This window comes from Danio rerio, chromosome 8 (assembly GCF_052040795.2).
Source record: "Danio rerio strain M-AB ecotype USA chromosome 8, GRCz13ab, whole genome shotgun sequence".
In the NCBI taxonomy this organism is placed as follows: domain Eukaryota; kingdom Metazoa; phylum Chordata; class Actinopteri; order Cypriniformes; family Danionidae; genus Danio; species Danio rerio.
In genome coordinates, this window is record NC_141028.1 from 13,131,400 (window position 1) to 13,159,214 (window position 27,815).

A 27,815-nucleotide genomic window follows, 5' to 3' on the forward strand; every position below is an offset into this window, starting at 1 on the left:
ATGGATGTTTCCCAGTGATGGGTTGCAGCATGAAGGGCATCCGCTGCATAAAACATATGCTGGATAAGTTGGCGGTTCATTTCGCTGTGGTGACCCCAGATTAATAAAGGGACTAAGCCGAAAAGAAAACGAATGAATGTAAAAATGAAATCAATTTGAATTAAAATATAGCACTTTTAGATAAGATTAATCTTTTCTAAAAGTACTATGTTTTAATTAATATTTCAAAACCTGTATGTTTAAATGAGAACTTACTGAAGTATGCAGTTCATCAACACCACTTGAATGAATTCAGAGTTGTTAATAGACTAATAATAATTACTTAATAGCATTTATTGATTTGGGATGTTTTAACAGATTGCCAGCTCATTTGGATTTAGCAATACAATAGAACGGGGGTGCTCCAACTCGGTCCAGGAGAGCTGGTGTCCTGCAGATTTTAGCTCCAACTTGACTCAACACATCTCCACGGATGTTTCTAGAAAGCCTAGTAAAGGTGCAGTCCCACTAGAGTTTGAGCATGCGATTTTCTGTCATGCGGCGCTGCGAAAAAGGGGCGAAATTAAACAAGATGATTAGACATTTTAAAAAGTGAGTGATTGCTCCATGTTTTAAACTTCTGTCCAGAGAGGTCATGTTTTGAACTTCAATTGGTCTCACGCTGTCAAGTGATGCGATTTCGCAGGTCAGAGTTCACCAAGCTTGAACTTTGCACCGCAGCAACCTGCAAAACTTGACGCATGACCCTGCGTTTCCGGTCTGACGCATTCGCATGCGTATGAATAGAAGTCTATGGGAGGAAAGGCCCTGCAGCTTAAGAGCTTGATTAGCTAGCCCAGGTGTGTCTGATTAGGGTTGGAAGTAAACTTTGCAGGCCCTCCAGGAACGAGTTTGGGCACCCCTGCAATAGAATGTATTACATTAAAACAAACATTGATCATGTAAATATTAAAAAATATTCCAGTAGTCTTCTCAAAAAAACAAAATAAATCTATGAATCAAAAATGTAAATGTGCAAATACATAAAATATAAATACCAAATCCAAAACCATTGATCAAACAAACAGCCATACAAACATACAATCTGGAAAAAGGAACCATGCGCATCATTACAAGTTAAAAAAAAACATATTACAAATGGTTTGCAGTCGTTTCAACTTTCCCAGAAAGCAGACCATTCTCTCTTCACCTAACGACACAATTTTCGGTCTAGTTGGAAAAGGGCTTTATAAGTCCATTATCCATGGCTTTGGACAGGCAGGCACGAGCTGCGTCTATAGCGTTCTGCTTCTTGGGGTTGTCCTCTAGTTTTGCCACATATGTCAGGATTTCCAGCATGTCACTTTCAACGAGCTTCTTGGCTAGTTGATCATCAGCATCCAGCATGTTAAACACCGTCACAAGACCTCTGTGTTGAATCTCAGGGTTATCGTGGATGCACAGTCTCTGCAGGATCTCAAGCCACTGCTCAGTCTGTTGATGAAAAAACAAAGGAGAGTCGGTCATCTTTTGTATGAGTGTCTTTAGCAAAATAATTGTACCTATGTACCTATGTAAGGAATAATTGATGACAGGCAGTTGAGTTGTTTGAAAATAATTCACGACCTTCTTGCTGTGATGCGACAATTCTAACAACTGAGCCACCCCTTACTTTGGTTATCACACCTAATAACATTGTTCAAATGTTGTATTAAGAGACCCTTTATAACTTTTTCTGTGTGTGCAGGAGGAGTTTCTTTTGCATGCCATCCAAAGCCTTTGGTTTTGATTGGAATTTTGACATTTGTAGGTTGTGATATATGTGAAATCAATCATGTTGTCAAAACCTGCCTGGAACTACTTTAGCTGTGAGTTTATCTGAAAATAATTGCACATCGTACACTGTGTCCTTATAACATGTGAAGCGGCAAGTTTCCAGCGACAAGTAATTTGACTGTACCAGATGCGTCACGACAGAAACATTTAAACATCTTTATGATATAAATGACGAATATGAAACCTCTTTAATATTTTAATAATATTTTAAGTACTTTTAATATTATTTAAAGTAAAAGTGACTAATGTTGTTGGTTTAAGCTGTTATAACGTTTATATTTAAATTACATGTATGCTAATTATATTATTTATAAGATCTGAGATTTTTTGTTCTTAAATCTCTAAAACGTGCGTGAGCTACTGTCACTAGCTGTTTCCATCCACCTATTTTTATGCGCATTTTGGACTTGCGCATAAAAAAGGATGATTAAAACGGCAAGATGCACACCAATTTTGAAAATCTCATTCAAACGCCACACGTTCATTGCATGTTTGTTTGCATTTGTTTTCTGAGGCGCGAGTAATTTATTAATTAAAGAAATGATTCACGCAGCTTCTCCTACCACAGCAGTCTATTTGGCACCAGTTAATCAGGAAGTGACGATTTAGTTCTCTTTGACTTATTGGATGGAAACACTGCTTTATTTGCACATCTCTTATGTGACATTCCAGTTTTGCGCATACATTTATTGCGCACCTTTGGATGGAAACATAATGACTGTACCATTCTATCATAGACTTTCAGCCCTCCAATTAGGATCTGCATCCCCAAATCAGGGCTTATATGTAAGGGAGATTGTGCTTTCTGCATTGCAACTCCCAGGCTTTGGAATACCTTACCACCATCAACAAGACAAGCACCTTCCACTGCCAGCTTTAAGACTAGACTTAAGATTTATTTGTTTACAAAGGCATTTGGTTGTTAGGAGGTATGATCGATACTCTTAGTCCATCTGCGTTCTGTTGATTTGTTGGGAAGCACTTTGGCCAACTATCAGCTGCCGCTTTCAGTATGGCAAGAGATGCCATTCAGGGTTGTCACAGCGGAATGAACTGCCAACTTTTCCAGCATTTGTTTTACGCAGTGGATGCCCTTCCAGCTGCAACCCAACACTGGGAAACACCCATACACACTCTTTCACACACATACACTACGGCCAATTTAGCTCATTCAATTCACCTATAGCTCATGTTTTTGGACTGTGGGGGCAAGACATGGGGAGAACATGCAAACTCCATACAGAAATGCCAACTGACTCAGCCGGGGCTCGAACCAGTGACCTTCTTGCTGTCAGGCGATTGTGTTAACCAGTATTTAAACTCATACTGGTAACATTTAACACTTTATAAAGCACATAATAAGCATTCGAGGTGATCATTGTCATTGTAGTTTGTGTCGAAGAAATAGAAAAATGAAATATTCACAGATGATCATATTTGCCTTTTACATATTAGAATATTCACCTTCACAGTTGGTCAATCATACATACAGCACCTTTAAAAGTACATACCACTTTAGTCATCTTAACAGCCAGTTTCTTCTGTGCGGCAGTGAGCATCGCCAGTGCCCCGGCTGCTGCCCTCTGAAGCTTCTCCTCATCCTCACCGCAGAGAAGCACTAGAAGCTTGAGCTTATCGTTGCCGTCTTCCAGATATCTGTCTTGGACCTGTTAAAAGAATCTGCTCAATATTGCCATCCACTTGTAAGAGGCATTTTTTGGTTAGCAGAATGTTGTTCATACCTCCTTGCAGCAAACTAGATTGCACATGCACTCTGTGGCGGCTTGTCTGATCTGTTCATGATCCTCAAACATGTAGTTCTCGATTTCTGGCAGCGCTTTTTCTTTCAGGATTTTTACCCTGTTGAAAGATAAATATGAGGATTAGATTTGTGCTTTACTTTGAAATATTAGTTTAAAGATTTTGGGGTAAGCCAGGGGTGTCCAAACTCGGTTCTGAAGGGCCGGTGTCCTGCATAGTTTATCTCCAACTGCCTTCAGCACACCTCCCTGGAAGTTTCTAGTATACCTAGAAAAAGCTTGATTAGCTGGTTCAGGTGTGTTTAGTTGGGGTTGGAACTAAAATATGCAGGACACTGGCTCTCCAGGACAGAGTTTGGACACCCCCGGGTGAAGCATTTGTTTTACTCTACAGTATGATCTTGTAATAGAGGCTTGTAATCTCCTCCAGCCCACCAGAGACAACCCTAACTAGAAAGTCACCTTTGTTTTACAAATAACTGACTGAAATTTAGTACTTTAGCCCAATAGTAGTAAACGCGTACACAACAAGAAGAGGTCAGTCTTTTGTATTTGTAGAGTTTTTAATTCTGAAGTGGCAATGGGAAGAAGATTCCGACCTGTGTTTTAATAAATATTTTGACTGATGATATATATTTTGCATTATATAAAATTCAACCTTTTCTGAAATGTTTGCATTTGATACTTCTAAATCATCAAAAGATGACAAGCGAGTCCTTTGACATTTACCAGGGTTGATAGTCCATATTTTCCCCATGGAATTGGATCACTTTTAGCCACTTGTCAATGATTTTTTATTTTATTTTGCATGTTAAAGGTTTGACATGTTACATCTATTAATTATATTTATATGGTTGTGTTTAACCATATTTAAACACATTTTACACAATTAAACACACAAAACCCATATGTAAACATATTTTTCTCTGCAACTAAAATGTACATTCTACTGATGATAAAATCCATGCTAGTATGATGAGTGGAAGCGATGTTTTAAAATATCTTTAATATGAAAAATGTTTTATTTCAGTTGTTGGGTGGCACATGGCAGTAACATGAGAGACACAATGCTAACTGTGCAACAGAATCTTTATAATTAAAACTGTAGCGTTATTTTTAAAGAGAAAACCGTGTTAAATGAGAATTTCACAAATGGGCGGTGACATATCTTGAGTTTTGATATTATTGAGCTATTTTTGATTGGCCATTATGCAAGCTTTGATTGTCAATTGGGCTAATTTTTACTGGCCACAGCGCTAGTTTTAATTGGCCATTGAGCTAATTTTGATTGTCTATTGGGCTAATTTTGATTGACCATTTTGCCAGTCTTGATTGACCAGTGCTCTAAATTTAATTAGCCATTGCGCTAGTTTTAATTGGCCATTGCGCTAGTTTTGATTGGCTTTTGCGCTAGTTTTAATTGGCTATTGTGCTAGTTTTGATTGTCCATTGGTCAATTTATGATTGGCCATTGCCCTAGTTTTGATTGGCCATTGGGTTAATTTTGAATGTCCATTGGGCTCATTTTGAATGTCCATTGGGCTAGATTTGATTGTCCATTGGGCTAGATTTGATTGTCCATTGGGCTAGATTTGATTGTCCATTGGGCAAATTTTAAATGTCCATTGGGCTAGATTTGATTGTCCATTGGGCTAATTATGAATGTCCATTGGGCTAATTTTGATTGTCCATTGGGCTAATTCTGATTGTCCATTGGGCTAATTTTGGTTGTCCATTGGGCTAATTTTGGTTGTCCATTGGGCTGATTTTTAATGTCCATTGGGCTAATTTTGATCAACCATAGGGCTTAATTTCGAATGTCCAGTGGGCTAAGTTTGATTAACCATTGGGCTTAATTTGGAATGTCCATAGGGCTAATTTTGATTGTCCATTGGGCTAATTTTGAATGTCCATTGGGATCATTTTGAATGTCCATCGGGCTAGATTTGCTTGTCCATTGGGCTAATTTTGAATGGCTATTGTGCTAGTTTTAACTGTCTATTATGCTAGTTTTGATTGGCCATTGCGCTAGTTTTAACTGTCTATTGTGCTAGTTTTGATTGGCCATTGCGCTAGTTTTAATTGGCTATTGTGCTAGTTGATTAGCCATTGCATGTATTTTAATTGTTCATTGCACTAGTTTTTTTAACCATTCATCTAGTTACTTTTGCAAAACCCTTGCAACCCTAACACTCACCGAAGTTTGTCGTTTAAGCCAGCAAGATTTGTAAGACCCCGCAGAGCTTCAAAGTTTTCCATTCCATCACGATCTGTGCCTAGCAAGGAAACCAGTGGGCGCACAACTTCATAAATCTGGATGGACAAAGAGAAAATGAGGTACGGGATTTCATATTAGATTTTTTATGCCTAAACAAAAAGAGCAAAAAACATTAATATAACCTTTCACAGTTGTACAGGAATAAAAGTATATCTTACCCTCTCTCCAGGGAAAGCGATTTCAGGATTGGATACAGCAGCAATCTTAGCCAGAGCATGGCTAGCTTTTATTTTTCCTTTGTCAGTTCCTTCCAGGGCTAATGGAATCAAAGCCTGTGGAACATAACAATGAATAGTGTTTACTTTACATAGTATGAGATCTACTGAAGTATCTGCTGGGTTTGTGTTTAGTCTGCGGTCTTTTACCTTTCCTCCACCTTGAGCTACGATTATGCCGCGATCTTTAACATCTTCAGTCAAGGCAAGGAACACTCTGCAAGGACAAAATAATAAGTGTATTCATTTTAGCACCATAATAGATGACAAACCATTAAACCATACTATATTTAAGTATGGTTTAGTGCTACTAAAATTAGATCACAATTCATTAGAATTAAAAAGATAACTGTATACACACACACACACACACATAGTGAAAAATATTCAGCTAGCAAAAATATTCTTCAATAATCAAATTTTTTTAATATGACTTTGTCACACTGGATATTTTGTTTAATTTTATGCAAAACAAGTTAAATGTCCCAAACTATGAAAATCTATCATGATATGCCCTTTGTAGCTTGTAATGTTTTGCATTTAACATTGTTTCCACCAGCTGAGCTTTATCATTAAAAATACAGTGTATGACATATTTTGAGGTTGCTCCAGAACTTTTAACGAGTCTTACCTTGCGAGCATTTCTTTGGTCTGATCAGTCAGGATGGAGTTATCAGCTTTGACCATGACAGCGAGTGCTGACGTGACTCCAGCTTTCAATAGTCTTTTCACTCGCCTTACAATGAAGTCCTTCTTATCCTAAAGCACAAGACGAATGAATGTATCAACTTGTGGCACTGCATTTCATTTTGCTGTATTTATTGCTAATAGTTAATAATAATAAAATAGTAGAAATGCACCAATAGGATTTTTTTAAGCCGAATCCAATACTGATTCATTTGATACTGAAAAATATTGAGAAAAAAAAAACAAAACAAAAAAAACATTCGGCCAATTTCAATGCCAATATTGGTCAAGTGCAAACAGTTGTTTACTAGTTAGTTGTTCTTACATTGAACTGAACAAGAATTGAATCCATTTAATGTTCAACTTTACAAGATTTAAGTGAGGTACAAATTTAGATAAAATAAATTACTGTATGACAATGACAATCCTCAAAGATGATTTTTTAGCTATTTAATAGGGAAGGTAAGTTTATTAATACAGCATTTATATAGCATTTCATACACAATGATAACTCAAAGTGCCAAAAGCATTGTTTTATCACATCTCTCCCAGTGAGAGGGGGTGAGCTCAAGCTCATCAAATGAAAAGCAAATGAGAAGCATCTTGAAGGGGGCGGGGCAGGTCAGATAATAGAGACCATTTGATTGGTCAAGATTTGTTGAGAAACGGAAGTACGGAAGGAAAATTGTTGACCTACTGTATGTAGGTGGAAGTGACAAACTGCAAGCTTTACATGTTTTTATCAGATTTATATTTTCTAAATGCAAATGTTGTCTCTGATATCCTTAAAACTAACAGACTGAAATTAATAGCTTTATTTTAATAGTATAGAACCTTTAACAAAGAAAGCCAATGCTGTTGCTATATGTAAATTATTAATGAAGGGACTAAGCCGACAAGAAAATGAATGAATGAATGAATGAATGAATGAATGAATGACATTTCAGCCCAAACTAACGCTTTCCTCATACACATTTGAATTTTGAACATATTGGCCTCAGGTCAGATTTTTTATTTTTTTTTACAAATAGTTAGCTTTTTTGCAAGTATTTAATGATTTCGCTCTGAGAAAATCTCGTTGTGCAGCTCATTTCCTCCTCCATGTTATTAATAAATATATTTGTAGCTGCCTTTTCATATTATTACTGATATGCTTAATTATGCTTTGAAGGGGAGCTTTTAAAGCTTTAAAATAAATGGACCTCTTATGCCCCTTTTTACAAGATATAAAGTCTCTGATGTCCCTAGAGAGTGTATATTTTAAATGTATGCATCCCAAAACTTGACATTTATAATACCTCTTAGTCGCTGACATTAATAGCAGATGGCTGCTTCTCACTCAGGGCTGTTTATGCTAATGAGAGTGAGATCTTTACTAATGGGCGGGGCTTTCCCCCTCTGATGACATGTACAAAGGGAGAATGTCAATCAAAGTGTTTATGCAGTTCATCGCAAAGCACTACCGGGACTCTTGTTATCTTTTAAGGATATCCTGTTGGGTTTTTTCAATACTCCTGATGATAAAAGTAAGGAATATTTCATTAATAACCTCCTTTTAACTCTAGCAAAATTCCATATACACTGCAGTAAATTCTCCCAACCTATATCTTGTTTTATTGTTTTTGAAAAGGAACTTCCAACAATACATTAGAACTATTACTTCCTCTAAAAATCTTAAAGCTATTAGAACGTATTTTTCTCTTTTTAATTTGCTTAACACATTATTTTGTATTATTTGTGGTTTGTTTTTTAGTTATATTTATTTGTTATACTTATTTGATGCTTTACTTCTCTGTAAAACTCATGTACAATCTATGTAACAAATTTGTATGATGTTGTTATTGATACCCTGACATAAAAAGTGTTTATGCAGACTGATTTATGAAGTGTGATTATAAAAATTAGAATTAATACATTTTTTACCATTAGAAGTTGGTCATATTCTCACACTGCTGCATCACAACTGTGTTTAAAACACTTATAAAAGTGATTTTTGCATAATAGGTGCCCTTTAAAGTAATCAAATATCAACCGATAAATATCAGCAGCCGATACATTAATAAATACAAATAATATTTATGCTTTTATTGATTCATTTTCTGCACTTACCTTTGGATGTTGCTCAGGGACGTGTTGTTTGGAGAATTTGGCCAGTTGCACCATTTCAGGGATGATCTCTTTCTTATCATAGCTGTTGGTGCAGTTGACAAGGGTGCAGGCGACCGCATACAGGATGGTCTTATCATTTGACTATAAGTAAAAATGTGCATTTGTACATGAATCTTTGTTAGGCCATATTGAATGAATAAGAAAGTACTTAGTTTGGTCTTTCTTTCTGTCGTCACACACCTTGGTGAGTTCAAACATGGCCCTCATGGCTGGTTCATCCTCAGCAAAGTCATCTTTCACATCAGCATCATTGGTTAGGTAAGCCAAACCTTCAATGGCCCACTTTCTGGTGCGCACGTCAAGGGTGGGATTGCAAAGCCACCTGAGAAACATACAAAAAATCACGCTGAAATGCAATATGAACTTGTAAAGTCTGCATGAATCAAGTAAAAACATGGTGGTCATGGTCGTATGTTATTGTGTATTCATCATAGTTTCAGTCATTTTGGACTGAGAAGGTAGTTTGGTTTTGAGTTCTGAAAATGACAAATATGCTACAGTTGCTTATAAGGATGTTTGGGATTTTTGAGATTTTTGAAAGAATTCTTTCACCATGGATGATTTCACGATGAAAACTAAGTAAAAACAGAAGTTCTGTGGAATATTGTTAAAATTTTTACTTTAATGTAAATGTAATGTACTTTTATGCAAAATTATTAACATTATTTGAAATTATTTGGATTATTTCATGAATCCAGAAGTTCTCGGAAACAGAATTGATTCATAAAATAATATTATAGTGTCTTGAATCTTATGTTTGATCTTATGAAGGATTTCCTAAAAATGAATAGTTCACCCAAAAATGTAAATGTAATCACTATTTATTTACACATACTCAATTGGTTCTAAACCTCTACAAGTTTCTTTTTTTCTGTTGAACACAAAGTAGACATCTTGAAGAATGTTAGAAACCAGTAACCATTGACCTACATAGTAGGAAAAACAAATCTTCTCAAAGTCAATGATTACAGGCTTCAAATGCTTTTCATAATAACTAATTTTATGTTTGATAGAAGAAAGAGACGCCAAGAAACGTTGTGACCAGTGAAGAGTGAGTAAATGATGACACATTTTGTTGGTTTGGGGTGAATTATGGCTCAATAGCACCCCCCACCGTAACAATTATTCAAATAAAGATTTAATAAATCTAACCTAAATAAATATAAATCTAACCCCAGTACTTTGAAGGATAACTTGGGTATTTGTAATATATTAAATCCACCGCATAAAACATATGCCAGAGTAATTGGCGGTTCATTCCACTGTAGTGACCCCTGATAATTTAGGGACTAAGCCGAAGGATATAGTGAGTAAGCGGTATATTAAACCATAATATCAATAGCAGGGCTGCACAATATATTATTTTATCATTAATCATCATTGTGTGCAACCACAATAGTCACATCGCAAGATATGCAATGTTGAGTCTGAAATATAGTTGAATTATAGTAGAACCGCCAACTTATCCAGCATATGTTTTACGCAGCAGATGCCCTTCTAGCTGCAACCACCACTGGGAAACATCATCGTTTTGTGCATCCACACACTCATACATACACCACGGACAATTTTAGCTTACCCAATTCACCTATAGCAAAGTAGTGAATTATATATATATATATATATATATATATATATATATATATATATATAATATTATATAACCCACGCAAACACTGGGAGAACATGCAAACTCCACACAGAAATGCCAACTGACCCAGCCGAGGCTCGAACTAGTGACATTTTTGCTGTGAGGCAATCGTGCTACCCACTGCGCCACCACTTCGCCAATCAATAGTCAAACAAAATGCATTCAAATTAAATATTGCGCTCACTTTCTGCACTGCTTGGCCAGTTTCTCTGTGGAACCCTCTGCAAACTGCCTCATGCTGTAATCATCTCCCCCAGCGGATCCCAGTTTGCACAGACCCTGAGAAAAGAAAAATAGGACAAACAGTTGGAGTCAGAATTATTAGCCCTCTTGAATTATTAGCCCCCCTGTATATTTTTTCTCCAATTTCTGTTTAACAGAAAGAAGATTTTTTTCAACACATTTCTAAACATAATAGTTTTAATAACTCATTTCTAATGAGATTTCTTTTTTCTTTGACATGATGAAAGGACATAATATTTGACTAGATATTTTTCAAGATAGAAGTATTCTGCTTAAAGTGACATTTACAGGCTTAACTAGGTTGACTAGGGAGAAGCCGAAATAAAACAAATAAAACTTTATCCAGAAGAAAAAAATATTATAGGAAATACTGTGAAAATTCTCATCATTTGGGAAATATTTGATAAACATTAAAAAAATCACAAGAGGGCTAATAATTTCAACCCAGGCTCATAATGCAAATGTACTCCTATATACATTTCTGGAAAGCGCAAAATATAGTTTTTGTTTTCACAAATCCACCAGGGGCCGCTGTGCAGGCTTTTTAAGATCTCAAATTTCTTTCGCAAGTGCCATTTGTGCCTGCTGTTCTCACGTAAATCTACCAGAGGCTGCTGTTGACTGACTGACCAATCGACTGATCCCTCTTTACCTTGAAGCTGTGGTCACACTAGAGTTTGAGCTTGCGAAATTCTGTCGTACGGCGCTGCGAAAAGGGGTGGGATTAAACAAGATTATTAGACATTTAAAAAAGCGAGCGATTGCTCCATGGTTTAAATTTTAATCCAGAAAGGTCTTGTTTTGATCTTCGATTGGTCTCATGCAGTCAAGTGATGCGATTTCGCAGATCAGAGTTCACTAAGCTTGAACTTTGCACCGCAGCAATGTGCGAAACTTGACGCATGACCCTGCGTTTCCGGTCTGACGCATTCACATGCGTATGAGTGGAAGTCTATGAGAGGAAAAGCCCAGTGTGACCGCAGCTTATTCCAGGGATGACCAACCCTGTTCCTGGAAATTTACCTTCCAGCAGATTTTAATTGCAACACATATTAAACACACCTGCTTGCAATTATCAAGTGATGTTCAAGTCTTAATTAATTGGTTCAAGTGTGTTTAATGAGGGTTGGAGCTGAACTGTACAGGAAGGTAGATCTCCAGGAACAGGGTTAAGCACCCCTGCCTTAACCTAACCAACAGTATTTTCAAAAGCATCGACTGACCAGAGCCCACCCACTTCCCTAAACCCAACCCACAGTGTTAAAAAGCAATCCAGAAAAAGAAAAGCCCTCGCCTGATTTTTACCTCGTTTTCAGATTTTAACACATTTTTACCGTTATTTACTTGTTTATTTAATTTTTTTTGTCTTCTGTTTTTGTCTTAGCATTCATTAAAATGAAATGCAGCCATATGAACTTCTAGCTACATAATTCACCATCTCCATTAATGTGTATAAATATTTTCAGAATGAGCCTGTTGAACAATTTTGACCTCAATATCAACAGCACTCATTAACTCACAAATAAAAACAACAACAAACAAGTCTGAGCAGCATTACAGCGTGTCTGCATACCACAAGAGCTCTGATCTTGATCTTCTCGTTCTTGGTCTTCTTGTACATCTCCTTCAGCAGAGAGACTCCGTTGCTGATGAAGAAGGAGGCTTTGCTGGTTTTGGTGGAGGCGTGAATGAGGGCCTCCACTGCTACCAGTTGGTCAACTTCACGCTCAGATCCGCAGAGGGCCACCATCATCTCCATTACACCCTGCCGACCTGCCAGGACATTGCCCAGATCGAAAGGCCCCTGAAGGATACCTGACAGAGTGTTGATGGCGTGGATGTTCTTGTCCATGTCGTTGGGGTCAAACTTGCTCCTGTGGATGAAAACAAGCAACACTGTAAATAGGGTGTACTTCTTAAATGCACAATATGTACATTTATTTTAATTAAACCTCTTGATCAGTGCTATACATTATTTATCCATGAACATGATTGATGCTAGAGTCCCATAGGATGTGATGAACTCCCATGATTCCACACTCGTCACAATCACACTGTCTTTGTTTTAAAAGGATGCCCTCTAGTGGCAAAATGACAAACTGTGCATTTATTTATTTTTCATTTTTGAACAGGAAAAGATTCAAAGATAACTAGGCCTGACTCGGCATAAATTATGTTTTTTGTCAAGTTCCTGCTCTGCAGAACATAGAAACATGCAAACACCCTCAACATCTCATCCATGAACACATGAGAACAGTACAAACAATCACCAAACATACAACATGAAGAGAGACAGGCTACTATCTCAGTGGCTACAGCGATAGTTGACCATCAGATGACAAGCATGAGTTTTTTTTAAAGGTCTCAGTGTTGGCATTGTTTTTAGATGTTGTGGGATCTCATTCCAGGCTTGCCTAGCTGGTAATGGCAGACATACGTTTTTTGCAGATCTGGGGGAACGATCAGTTCTTGTATTAAGTTTTGGTACCAAAGCACAAAGAGCTGCTGAGGTAGAATTATTTAAGATTTGACAGTACAGTTGAACCCCTGTGTTCATAATGTAATTTTGAAATGATAAAGCATTAGAGAGAGATAGCGCAAAGTAGTGATGTGTCCATCCAGAAAGTCTACTGTGGATCTTATAGGCCCTGTTATACAGTCTAGCTATTGGCTCCAAGATATCATTTGTTGTGAGTGACCAAAAAGGCAACCACTATGACAGGGTGGACAAAATTATGGCAAAAATTTGTCCTAATTTTCCCATAAACAAATAGCTTTAATGCATGTTTATATTTAATGTATGTGTATATAGACTCTAAAAACTAATAAGCCTTTATTGGTAAATAAAAATCAATGAAGGTTCTTTCAAATTCAAAACTCTGAGAAAATAAAAATGCTTATGAACAGAAGAAACTCCACAAAGCACAACCCCAATAGTGTCCTCAGTACAAAAATGGACCTTCGGCAATCATAAATCTTTAAAAACAGAACTGTTGTCCTGAATATTTTGTTGAACATTTTGTTTGCATTATTTAAGTGTATTTTAAAGCAATCTTGTTGATTTTGGAATTTGTGCAGAAAACTACATTACCTATGATGCTGTACACATTTCTACCAATCAGAGGGTTGCAGCAAGTAAAGCCCTCCAAAATGGATCCTTTAATCTCTCAAAAAAACACACTAATATTTCCATAGGTATACATTTGTTTTCAATAAACCTAAAATATATTGTTTCTACATATTACAAAGCTTTAAATGAACAGTTTTACATTTCTCCTTTGAAAGAACTGCTTTAAATGAATGAATGAATTCATTCATTCATTCATTACTAATTTGTAGTACTAGCAAATTAGTAGATTGAGGTAAATGTCTTAGTTCAATTCAATTCATGTTATGTATAAATATATATAGTAATTAATTAATTAATTCATTCATTCATTCGTTAATTCATTTATTCATTAATTCATTTATTCATTCTCCTTTGGCTTAGTCCCATATTTATCAGAAGTTGCCACCGTGCCACCATAGTTCTTTCATATTTGTTATATTTGTATTTTCATATACATCTTTGCTTTGAATCAATGCGGATATTGTCCTCGTAGCTGGTGGCTTTGGTTTATGATATAACGTTTTAAATGCTTTTTTTATCATCTTATTTCCATTCAATTTTTCAGCAAAAGTGAAACTTACTTAATATAGTCATCACAGATATCTCTGAATTGATCTCTCTCAGGATCACAGCGCAGGTCATCGTACAGCTTGCTGAGGAGAACGCTGGCAATCAGCTGTGTGTTTTCTGTCATCGGCAGCTGATCTGGAAGATCTGGAACTTGACCGCACACCTTCAGAATCTTCTTCAGGCCTGTTTTTTTTGAGACATTTGCATTAAAAAAAAAAACATCGAGATTAAACATGCAAGTTTTTGTCCTCCTAGCAGCATGAATACAGTTTAAGTAATGGTTGTCCACTTAAAATCATTTTTATTTTTTCATTCTATCCATCTTATCTTGCAATCAAATTCCCATTATAATCTACTGGCTTGTCACGTTACAATCACCAGCAATCTAGTGGCTGCAGATCGCTGGAGAACTACAACTCCCAGCATGCACCTCGCACACACTGGTTCCTGTTTCCCTCTAATTATACACACACTGCAGGAATATCATTATGGACTGATTTCAAGGACTATAAACTCAGCACACACAGACACATCATGGCTGAGTCTTCTAAACTGTTTAGTGAGCATTTCGACGCATTTTCTCCTGCCTTGCTACATTTAACCTTTGCTTTGTTTTTTTGTTTACGTTATTTGCTGCCCGTACTGACCATTTGCCAGTTTATTGACCACGCTTTGGATTATTCCACATGCACCTGTTTCGACCTTTGCTTTACAGACAATACTTTTAATAAACTGCCATTAGATCCTCTATTCAGTTGTCCAGCACCTCACAGTGACCTATTACCTGCCTATTATTAAGATAATGGGTGTTTATTACACTTTAAAAAGTGATTAGTTGTGTCTTTTAATGTAATGTAATGCATTTTTTATTAATTCCCATGTCAGCAACCAAGGCTACTTTCATGGCAATAACATTTCAATAATGAATAAACAATTAAGAACAACAAACAAATGAATATACAAGTTAAATAAGTTTTTAGTGTTAATACATGATAAGAAATCTAAAATCTTTTCTGGTGTCACTTTGCTAAAAATGTCCTTAAGAGAGTTTATTTCATTAAGAAAGTCTTCTGGTATCATCAAAAGCCGGACAGTCCAGGACATGTGTTTTACAGTAAGGGGAGTTGTGGAGAACAAACATTCAGTGGGGTCTTTTAGTTAATCTTGTATGTCCAATACGACATCTGGTAAAAATCACTTGATCAAATCTAGTTGTAAAATGTCTTAAAATTTGAATGTTTGAGATTTCAGGTTGGACTTATGTCCTTTATTATTTTCCAATGCATCACACTCCTTACGCCACTTATTTAAAATGAAAATGTTGTTAAAAGGTCTCAGCTCTGAAGGAGGAATTTGACATTGGTTCACCACTTGCTTCAAAGCGTCTTTAGCAGCTGCATCAGCTCGCTCATTTCCTGAAAGCCAGACATGCCATGGAACCCAGCAAAAAAAAAAAATTATGTGATAAACTGATTTTGTAGATGGTGAACTTTGGTAAAAAATACTTTCAATTAAAGGATGATCATTTTTTGTAGATTCCATCACTTGGAGGCTTGATTTAGATAAATTATAAATATAAAATATATATGGATTTAGAAAATGATAGATTTCTTTTGCTGGGCATTTTCTATATACTCCAATGCTAAAAGTAAAGCACGGGCCTAAGCTGTGAATATGGAGCATTCTTTAGGCAGACTGATGACAGACATAACTCTGTTGTCCAGTCACCATTGCTGCTGCTACGCGACTTTCCTGTAGATTGTGTCAAAGCAGCTTTACATACTGTAGAAGTTCTGGTAAAGTCCAAGTCTTAGGTAATGGCTTGGTACCTTTAAATAAAGTGACAAAATTAAATATACAAAACTTCAGGTAAACAGCTAGATGAATTAAAAGTGCAGTAATGGGTAAAACTTTCTGCACTAACAAATATTCTGTTCATATCAACCAGCTCCAAAAAATTACAACTACCAATTTTCTGAAGCAGCGGTAACGCTTTACAATAAGGTTCTGTTAGTTTGCTTTTGCTAACATGAACTGAGAATATACAGTACTTCATTCATTTATTCTCCTTAGTCTCTATTTCAGCGGTCGCCACAGTGGAATGAACTGCCAACTATTCCAGCATATGTTTTACGCAGCGGATACCCTTCCTGCCACAACCCAATACTGGGAAACACCCATACACACTCATTCATTCACACAGACACTTATACGCTACAGACAATTTAGTTCATCCATTTCACCTATAGCGCATTTCTTTGGACCTGTGGGGGAAACCGGAGCACCCAGACGAAACCCACACGAACACAAGAAGAACATGCAAACTCCACACAGAAAAGCCAAACTGATCCAGCCGAGGCTCTAACCAGCAACCTTCTTGCTGTGAGGCGACAGCGCTAACCATTGAGCCACCATGCCACCCATACTTCTTCAGCATTTATTAACCATAGTTTTAACCTCAACATTTACTAATGCATTAATAAAATCTAAAATTGTGTATTGTGAGTAAACAAAAACTAACAATGAATGACTGCATTTTCAAATCAAGGTGACTAAATAAATACTGCAATAAATGTATAGTTCATTGTTTGTTCATGTCAGTATATACATTAACTAATGGAGCTCTATTGTATGACATAAATATATATAATAACTCTATTACATAATAACTCTGACATCTAAAATCTTTGAATGTCATTGCATAGCTCACATGCTAAAAATAAGGTGGACAATGAATACCATACCGTGGTCAATAGTGAAAAGGCACTTGGAGTTATCAGTGCTTTTCTTGTTTTGTCTTGGCACATTTTTAGTCAGGAGGTTGAGCGCCTGGTCTCGGCCGTGTCCAGAAACATTCTTGCTTGCGATCATCTCCAACAAGGCCAGCAGGATATCCTTCAGGTCCTTACTAGAGTCTGTGAGTTATCGTAAAGTTAGTTTCTATTTTTAACATTTAAAAGTCGATTGCAAAAAGGTTTTTAAAAGTCCTCTCTCACCGAGTACGAGGGCCTCTTCTTTGCCGTAGTTTCTCTTGTCTCCTCCAGACAGAGAGTCATTGACACACTGGAAGAGGTTTGCAGTAGCCAGAGCAATCTCCTCATTGTCCACAGCCATGATGCTGCACAGTTTGCTGATTCCCACTGAATGAATGATGGCAGTTGCCTTTGGGATGGAAACATATCGTTACACACATTGTTACATGAACAAATGTTACAACCATTTATGAAAGACTGGTTTAAAGAATATGTGTTGCCTTTAAGACACCATACTATATATTATAAGCACTACATTACACTTTAAACCAGCTAAAACAAATTGTTGTTAGTCTTGCTTTTGAATCTGCTGTTATGCTGACACACAGGCATTTGTAGCTTTTGAAAAGAGCACAATTTTAAGCGACAGTCACCACAATGGCACATTCCTATTTTACATCATGTAAAAAGGGGCATAATAGGTCCTCTTTAACAAAAAATGTTAGATTTGTGGTTTAAAAAGAGCACTATTCTTATGCTAATATTAAATAAAACATAACATTTATATGAAATATTTATTGAAATAAAAGCACATTAAATCAAAACAAATAATATCACAGGGTTTCAGACTTTTAAAGATGTTTTTATGACCATTACTAATGAAATTTCAGGCTTATACAGAGTTAAATACTAAGATTTTTAAAAAAAAATTGAATTGAAAAGGAAAATATTGTTTACTATTCTTTACAAAAAATATCTTAGCCACATATTTTAGATAATGTGTCAAAACAAGCAAACTTTGGTTGAATAGATTTATTTAAAAACACTAAAAACTATAAGCTAAATGTATGCATAACAGTCTGTCCAGGTCAGTGTCCTCACCATTAATAGATGGAGAAATTTAAACGAATGGCATTGTAAGACAGATAACTAAACTATAATGTAAATCGAGTAAAATAATGTAACTTTTGTTTAAAGTTCTATTGAGATGGATTGCTGATGATTGTGTCGATCAGATTCAGTAGCTTTTTATAGACATAGGGAAATTAAGACCTGTTTAAAATGATTTATGACCTACAACTAGACCTGTCACAATATCTATTTTTTGTTGTGGGTAATTCCTCAACTAAAGGCACTTTTATGTCCCTTGATCATATATCCAAAAATATACTGTATATAATTTTGTTTAAAATCTGCTTTCTTTGTCAAACTAACAATAAAACCTACCTACCTATTATATATTTTTCATATTATTCAACCTTCTTTTAGGTGTCAAAATCACAGTTTTCACCTTGTCGCACACCCAGAGCTTTAGGGCCCTATCATACACCCGGCGCAATGTGGCGCAAGTTGCGATAATGCGTTTGCGCCCTGTGCTTTGTACTTTGCATATGGATTGTCAAAATAGAGCCCTTAAACTTCAACAATCAAAATAACATTTTAAAATATTATTTATCTGTTAATGTATCTGAATTAAGCACTAGTGAAATAATTGTAATATTTTATAGTTATTAATGTGAGACTATTATCAATATAATTTTTTTATGCAAAATATAGCTGTTGCACAGTATCGGTGTCATTTTCACCACAACACTGTAAAGTCGCTTTAGTTAGTGTGAAAGATTATTTAGGTGCTTTCTATAAAATGAATAGTGCCATCTGTGAACGTCTTCAAGATTGATGGAATTTAAGTTATCAACAACACTTGAAGAAAAATCAAGGTAAATATTGCTTGATAAGGAAATACATTTATTCTACGTATTTCCAAACATGCTGTGCCTTCAAAGATGTTTTTAAAAAAACGAACAAAATTAAGGTAAATAAGAGTGTTTTGGATACATGAAATGTATTAATTCAAAGCTAATCGGTCATTTCCATCACCACACACATTTTTAAAAAATATTTAAAAAGTTCTCATCACACATTAAAAGTGTATTCACCATGTATGAGTTCATGCTCTATTTAATATACATATTCAGTTCATTTATTTTCTGATAAACTCTGAACCAAATTAATATTAAATTTTAGATTGTGACAGGTGTACAATTTAGAATACAACTTATTTATTTCATTGACAAATGTATAATTATTATATATATTGTGGAAAGACTGGTTAAACTAGATACAAAAATGATCTTAGACAATGTTTGACTGCCATAATTTATTTCATTTTGAAAAAAAAAAACTGTATATTGAGATGTGGTGGAATTGACATTTATTCAGTTCACGATGGAAAAAATGTTTGTCTTATTCCTATTTTTTTCCTCTTACAGATCTTAAAACTAGACAAATTGTTTAAACTTATGAGGCTATGTTACGTTCATTTTTAACAAGTTTTTTTACTCAACTTCACAAGGCTTAAATTGCCTGTAGTTGAAGAATGGCCCTTGTAACATATATTGCACTACATTATAATGCGATAAATTATATTATTGTCATTTTAAGATCATTTTCTTATGCCACTCATTATATAATGCAAGAATGACATTATATGATGAGTGGCATAATATTATACACTTAAGAATATCTAATTTAATTAAAGTCATTTTAACAATTTAATAATTAGGCATTGGACTCAGAATGTGAAAACGCATATCCTAAATAAATAACAATAAATGTTAACAAAAAGTGTAAGGTAAAAAGTAACAGAGGCTGCGATATCTGATCTATTTTCAGTTGTCAGACACCCACATGAAAATATACTATAGTCATTTATAAAAACAGCATAAATTACTTATAAATATGGTAAATACTATAGTGTTTTGTTAACCTTACTGCAACTGGCACCTCCAATAAAGATAGAGAGGTTGCACAATCAGCTAAAACGTTGCTAGAATAAAGTTTATGCTGAAGTATGCTAGTAGGACTTTTAATTTGCCAGTAACCTGGATTAAGCGAGTCCGGTGAACTGTATGCCACTGCAAAATCGGCGCGTTTAAAGTCTGTTTTCTTTAAAAATCAGCGAACACTGGCACTGCATTAAAATACATTTTCCCCACCATGTTTTTACAATATGAGCATTTATTTTACCTCAGTATATTGAATGGAGCTTCTGCGCTAGCCTGCCGATTCTGACAGGCGTGTGCGAGTAAGCGGCTTTTTGTCTCATTTTATGCTTGAGTAACAAAATGAATGCCAAAGTATATTTAACTGATAGTATTTTAATTACATTAAAACATCAACGCTGTAAAAGTAATAAAATGGAAAAAAAAAAATCACAATAATAGGTCACCGAAAGTGATCAACACTAGCTCGGCATATACCCGATTGGTTTTAAATGTATGGGCGATATATATTGCATCACCAAAAATGATTGAGGTCATGTCCATGTGTTTTGCGATAAGTCAATATATACACAATATTCTGGTAAATGCTAAACCTTTTAAGACCTGAATTTAGTTTTTAAGACATTTTAAGACTTATCAAGACCCCAGACACTATTTTTGCTATTTTTAAAGATAAAAAGGATGAGATAAGAAAAGATAAGGCTGATTTTTTCAGCTCCTGACCCTGGCTCGGTGTCCTGTGCACATTCCTGACAGCGTCCGGATGGCAGCCAGAATCATCTCGGGTTTTCCAGTGTCGATCAGCTGCATGAGTAAAGGCACGCCGTTGTTCTGGAAGATTCTCTCTGCACCCGCATCCTCTCTGGCAAGGACTATCAGGTTATTGGCTGCCTAGTGGACCCAACAAACACGCAAACAAGACTTAGACTGACAAATCACATAGAGCAGGCATGTCCAAACTCGGTCCTGGAGGGCCAGTGTCCTGCAAAGTTTAGTTCCAACCCCAATCAGACACTCCTGGGCTAGCTAATCAAGCTCTTACCAGGCTTTCCAAAAACATCCTTGCAGGTGTGTTGAGGCAGGTTGGAGCTAAAATCTGCAGGACACCTGCACTCCAGGACCGAGTTTGGACACCCCTGACATAGAGACTTCAACAAATAGTCTTTGTAAATTGCTTTTTGCCCATTTTGATCTTTAATGTTGGGATGCTGAGTGTGTATGAATAGCTTGACGTAGATGGATGTTTTTGGTTTGTTTATTTGTGTAACTTTGTCATTCATTCATTTTCCTTCAGCTTAGTCCCTTATTTATCAGGGGTTGCCACAGCGAAATGAACCGCCAACTATTCTGGCATATATTTTGTGCAGCGGATGCCCTTCTAGCCACAACCCAGTACTGGGAAAGGTGTTACTTTGAAATGTATTATATTATATTTTGAAAAGATTTATGTGGAATATATTTTACATTTACATTTAGCACATGCTTTTATATACGCTCACCGGACACTTTATTAGGTATACCTTACTAGTACCTGGTTGGATCCCCCCACCATCAGACTGAACTGTTGATACAAGGCAGGATGGATCCATGTTTTTTATGTTTTTTGTCGCAAAAAAATCGAGACTCATTAGACCAGGCAACATTTTTCCAATCTTCTATTGTCCAATTTTGGTGAGCCTGTGTGAGTTGTAGCCTCAGTTGTGTACATGCCTAAATGCATTGAGTTGCTGCCATGTGATTGGCTGATAAGAAATTTGCATTAACAAGCAGATGGACACGTGTACCTAGTAAAGTGGCCGGTGAGTGTGTGTGTGTGTGTGTGTGTGTGTGTGTATATATATATGATAGTCTTACAATCATCCTCAATCGTAAGTAAGTAGATGTATTTTGACTATATTTTATATTGTGAGTATAATATATATTAATATATTACAAGTAATAATATATAATATAATAATAACATATGGTAAGTATATATTTTAAATATATAAGAACATTTTTGATGGGTTGTTTATTTAACTTATTTAGTTTTTTTTTTGGTTCTTTGTATTGATGTATGAATGTCATTTCTCTATTTATCCACTCTATACATCTATGTAGAACCAAATAAACTAAACCTTAAATACGTGACATTTGCATTCATTTTATTCTCGGCTTTATATACTCAAAGGAAATGATTCAAACCTTTTCTCTCTTTTCCTTATCTGGTTCATCTGAAAATAGGATGTCAAACATGTTCTGCACTCTGGAGTCTGTCGAAAATGTGGTTTTCAGCTGTGGAGAAAATCAAATATTAAAAACGCTCAAGATTAAGCATTAATTGAACTCGTCTGCACTGAACTAATCGTCACCTTTTGTTGGATTTCAGCTCCAAGTCTCCTGAGGGTCTCCAGAAAGGTCTTGTTTTTTGGCTCGATTGTTGCACACCTCTGGACATCTTTAAAGGCCATGTCCAGTTTGCCGAGCTTCTCAAATGCTTGACATCTTCTGTACAGAGCCTTGATGTCTGCTGCATCCACATCAATAGCTGGATTCAAAAAATATATATCAAGATTTATTATTTACTATTTAAACAATCAGCAAAGGTAACAGTTTAGAGTTTAAAAATGTAAAAAATAGAAGAATTAAAATCATAAAATCGCTCACATTTTATATTAAAGTACAATTCTTGCTATTAACAAATCTTTAACAAGACATTTAGCTCAATCAATTACTAATGTGTTGCTTACTGATAGTTAGTAAGGTTGGGTTTATGTATTGGATATTAGGGATGTAGAATATTATTATAATTTATAAGTACACTGTTACCAATTTTTTTGTAAATTACACAGTATTTTACTGTAATATGATCTGTATTTTACTGTAGGACTGTTATGCAGTATGTTACTGTATTTTAAAAAATGACTGTATTTTTACAGGAAAGATAAAGGTACATATACAGCAAAATAAATGGTGGCGTAAATGAAAATATAGTATTGTTTCTGTAATTGATTTACAGTAAGTTACTGGCGAAATGCTGACAGATAAGCTACTGTTGATTTTACAGGAAATTGTTAACAGTGTAGTAATAGAAAGCCAATATTTTATCAATAGGCAGATAATAAGCCAGTGGTACTAGTTAATAGTTGTACTGGGCAAAAGTTATTAAATCGCATACAAAATATAACTTTATGTTGACATAAAATATGTGTAAGTGTTACATATATATATATATATATATATATATATATATATATATATATATATATATATATATATATATATATATATATACATATATATATATACATATATATATATATATATATATATATATATATATATAATGCATATATTTGAAAAAATATTTATATATATTTAAACATAATTTATGTATGTATAAGATATAAATTATATTTAAATTTAAATATCTATGTAACACATTTTTTGTATATATATATATATATATATATATATATATATATATATATATATATATTTTTATGTATGTGTGTGTAACGTGTACATGATAAATTATAATTATTATATATATTTACTATGTCAAAACAAACTTTTTTTTGGATGCGATTAATCGCGATTAATCTTTACGCAGCACTAGTTAAAAGTGAAAATTAAACAAAAAATTTACCATAAAATCATACCTTTTGTAGCATCTGATGCTGCATTGCTGTAATTTTCCTGTAACACAAGCCATTAAATTAAATATGCACAAAAGCAATGATGATTAATCTAGGCTTGTAATGTGTAGATTCTTACCTTTTTCAGGAAACAGGCAGATCTGTTCCTATAGATAACAGCTAATGCTTTCTTGTCTTCTTTCTTGCAGGTCTTTATGGCTTTGGTATAGCAGTCAATGGCTTGGTCGATTTCTCCGGCCTGGAAGTGCTTGTTGCCTTCTTCCTTTAACTGGACTGAATCTCCAATTTCTCCCATCTAGAAGAGGATTTCAGTTTGAAAAGTTACAAATTGTTTGCATGCAAACATTTTTTTTGTGTGCAGTCAAACTTATTTAAAACGTATTATATATATATATATATATATATATATATATATATATATATATATATATAGAGAGAGAGAGAGAGAGAGAGAGAGAGAGAGAGAGAGAAAGTGTGTGTGAGAGAGAGAGAGAGAGAGAGAGAGAGCATAATAGCATTGGTTTTACAGCACATAATTGTGCACACAATAAATCTTGACAATGTATGTTTTAGTTACTGATTAAAATAAACGATTCATTTTTAAATGTACATGATTCAACTTATAAAGTTTCCAAAACACTGTAAAAGTATTAACAATCAATATATCATGACAATCCATATTTCTATGTTAATCATGACAAATTAAACTACATTTAATCATGTTTTTAACTTATTTTTTAAAGTCACATAGACTATTTTAAGTCGTTTGATGAAATTTAAGTTAGAATTAAACATAAGGTTAATACAATTCAACTTAAAAATTACGAAAACCATGTTATTTATTTCTGTGCATTTTTAGATATGCAAATGATGCATTTATTCAAATATGCACTACTTAGCATAAATTCACAGAACATTGAAGACAATCAGGTTCTAAATTCTTGATGACCATTTGAGGGTTTACATATGACAGTATGAATATCTCAAAAAATATACTGACTTTCACTGTGTATTTAGAACAAATCTCATATTACTGTTGTATGAAACCAAGCAAATGAAGATAAACTTCTCCACACAAATCTTCAGAGAAATATCTTCATATGCTAAAAGGTTCTGATTGCTGAAGTGTAGATTTACATGACATAAACTACATTTTGGAACAATCTTAGAAAACATACAGTTGAGGTCAGAATAATTAGCCCCCCTTTGAATTTTTTTCTTTTTTAAATATTTCCCAAACAATGTTTAACAGAGCAAGGAAATTTTCACAGTATGTCTGATAATATTTTTTCTTCTTGAGAAAGTCTTATTTGTTTTATTTCAGCTAGAATAAAATCAGTTTTCAATTTTTTAAAACCCATTTAAGGTCAAAATTAAACAAAATAAACAAAACAGGACGGCAAATAATTCAGGGGGGCTAATAATTCTGACTTCAACTGTAAATCATTTTGGATGTTTCAAAAACTTTTTCGTTTTGGTCTTAATTACAAATAATTAGTCAAAATGAGTTCCTTACAACATTTAAATCTAGCACATTTCCAAACTTACAATTTAAGTGTCAATTTCCCAGTGTTCTCAAGCAAATGGTCAAGCACATGTTAACTCTGACTTTAAATGTCTGACCACTTATACCTTATTTGGGCAACAACATGGCCTCCAGAGGTCCTACACCTCCACAATACTAAACCATTCTTCAATTATCCATTCATTGAACAAACTCCTCAAGCCCATCAGATTACACAACCTAAACCAGAGTTCATGCACATCATTAAAGTCACGTACCGTCATTGAAGTCAATTCAGCTTCGTCGTAAGAGAAAATCTGTTCTGTGCTTCAGTGTTGTTTCTTGTCGTTTGGTTTGTTCAATAGTAGTAGCAGCACTTTAAGAGTCACTCTTATATATATCTTACACATAGAGCGTTAACATACCAGGATTACGGATGAATCCATTTCATGGTGAGGGGTGGAATGACTTTTGTTTTAAGCCCCTGTTCATTGTGAATGAACTACGCAGCTTGCGAATGACAACCTGAGATTTTAATTGAGTGTTCTTGATATTGTGTGTTTAGGCAGTGTTTGTTTATTCCTGTGATTGTACATTAATTGTGGTTTTGTAGAAATGTGGTCACCCCTTATATTAGTGCAATGGGCTTTCTCTGATAGGGTCTATTTATGGAGAGGGGATGACAGCTGAGAAATCAGTGGCAAATGTCTGAGGGCAGGGGGATGGAGGTGTGCGTCTGCCAACAGCTGGGCTGGTGGAGAGTTGACTGGTACTTTCTAGAATGAGAAAAGTGGAGAGCTGGGCTGGGGGGGAAGGTGTTACACACATACTGTAACAAAACATTGAGCAACTTTCTGGGTGGTGCTGGAGGGAGACGATAATGGTGTAACTTGATTGTGTCGGGAAGATAATGAAAGTGTTGCCTTTTCATTTTAAAAGTGTATTAAAGATTTAAAAACATGAAATGTGAGAATTTTCTGTATTAACTCCATTTGACGGAAATGTTACTTAATTTATAACTCATCTGGTTTATTAAACCTACAATCATTTTTTTGATTAAACAATGCTACAAGTAAATCTATTTTACCTGCATTAATGTTCACTCTCAGATGAAAAATGTGCAGTGCAGCCACCAAATAGTACAGCCAAACATGTATATTTACTCTCTATTTACTCCCCTCTAATGGTTGTAAACATTTGAGTTTCTTTATTCTGTTGGACGAAGATATTTTAAAGAAAGTTGAAATCCTGTAACCATTGACTTCCATAGCAAGAAAAAACAAATACTATGTAAATCAATGGTTACAGGTTTCCAGCTTTCATCAGAATATCTTATTGCGTTTAACAGAAGAAAGAAAGTCAAACAGGTTTGGAACAGCTAAAAGGTCGGTAATAGTTGTAATCAACAAGTAAATCAACAATAACAAGTAATTTTCAGTTTTGGGTGAACTATCCCTTTAAATGTGTGCTGGATATGGGGAAAAGGCTAAATAGATTATATAGAAGTCTTGACCCTGATATAATTTCATACACATTTTTATCAATGTTGGGAAAAATCCTGGCAATAACTTCAACAGTATTTTCCATTTCCCCTACTCGAAATATAAAAGCTATATTCCAACATTCTTCAAAATATCTTCTTTAGTGTTAACCAGAACAACAACAAATTACTACAAACTGTTTTGGAACAAGAAAAATGGAATTAATGACTGAATTTTTGAAGTTGTAGGTGAACTATTCCTTTAGCATTGACTATGACGTTAAAATAGTGCGGGTGGTCGCGGTCAATGCTTTTCACACAGTTTGATCATTCACACATGTAACAATCATGGAGTGTGATTTTGCCAAACACGATGTGATCCTGGATTAACACTTTGATCCTGGAAAGTTATTTTTGTTCGAAAATGTAATCTATACCTAATTCATATCCTTAAACGCAAACTAAACTCTAATTTTATTTCACAAAAACATCAAAGAGGAGTTGGATAACAACACGTACGCGTAGGCTACATAACTCTAAATTTAATCTTAAATTTAACATAATCTGTAAATGTATCTCTTAAAACGTATTTGCTTATTCTTAATCGACATAGATGTTGATCCATATCCTTCTTGGTGAAATAAAATCACACAAACCACCAACAATCACATATAATTTAGGCCTAAATCACATTTGTAGACAGGACTCACGAGTAAAACCTCATTTGCGTGCGCTGCTGAACTGAAGCACTGCATATTCTTGTGTTTCAGTTTCATTTGTGGTTTCGGTAACTTAGAGACAGAGATGAAGATATGCGCCGTGTGTGTCTTCTTCTATATGGGGCATCTACAGACTTGGATCCAGGCAGTTTTACGGCCCAGGCATGTTTTACGCGCCACAGTTTTACGCCCCTGTGTCTGCAGTCTCCCCCTCCTCGT

At 35.0% G+C, this 27,815-nt stretch overlaps 2 protein-coding genes and 1 long non-coding RNA gene across 3 annotated transcripts in view; 1 reads left to right on the forward strand and 2 right to left on the reverse strand.

Moving 5' to 3' along the window:
- The window catches only part of nr1h5 (nuclear receptor subfamily 1, group H, member 5), a 612,581-nt gene that overhangs the window by 335,251 nt on the left and 249,515 nt on the right, over window positions 1–27,815 (reverse strand). The gene's annotated exons all lie outside the window — the stretch shown is intronic.
- On the reverse strand, window positions 310–25,790 carry unc45b (unc-45 myosin chaperone B). The gene is given in 20 exon segments (NM_153673.2): window positions 310–1,473; window positions 3,327–3,482; window positions 3,558–3,675; window positions 5,773–5,888; window positions 6,012–6,125; window positions 6,219–6,285; window positions 6,700–6,827; window positions 8,865–9,005; window positions 9,105–9,246; window positions 10,760–10,854; window positions 12,392–12,692; window positions 14,509–14,680; window positions 17,242–17,412; window positions 17,494–17,659; window positions 20,979–21,146; window positions 22,440–22,529; window positions 22,607–22,782; window positions 23,897–23,933; window positions 24,012–24,188; window positions 25,676–25,790. Coding segments are annotated over 20 exon segments (2,805 nt in total). The 5' UTR covers window positions 25,682–25,790; the 3' UTR covers window positions 310–1,209.
- LOC147842587 (uncharacterized) lies at window positions 3,434–6,988 on the forward strand. The gene is made up of 3 exons (XR_015497720.1): window positions 3,434–4,834; window positions 4,946–5,054; window positions 5,210–6,988. It is a non-coding gene; the product is annotated as an uncharacterized LOC147842587 (long non-coding RNA).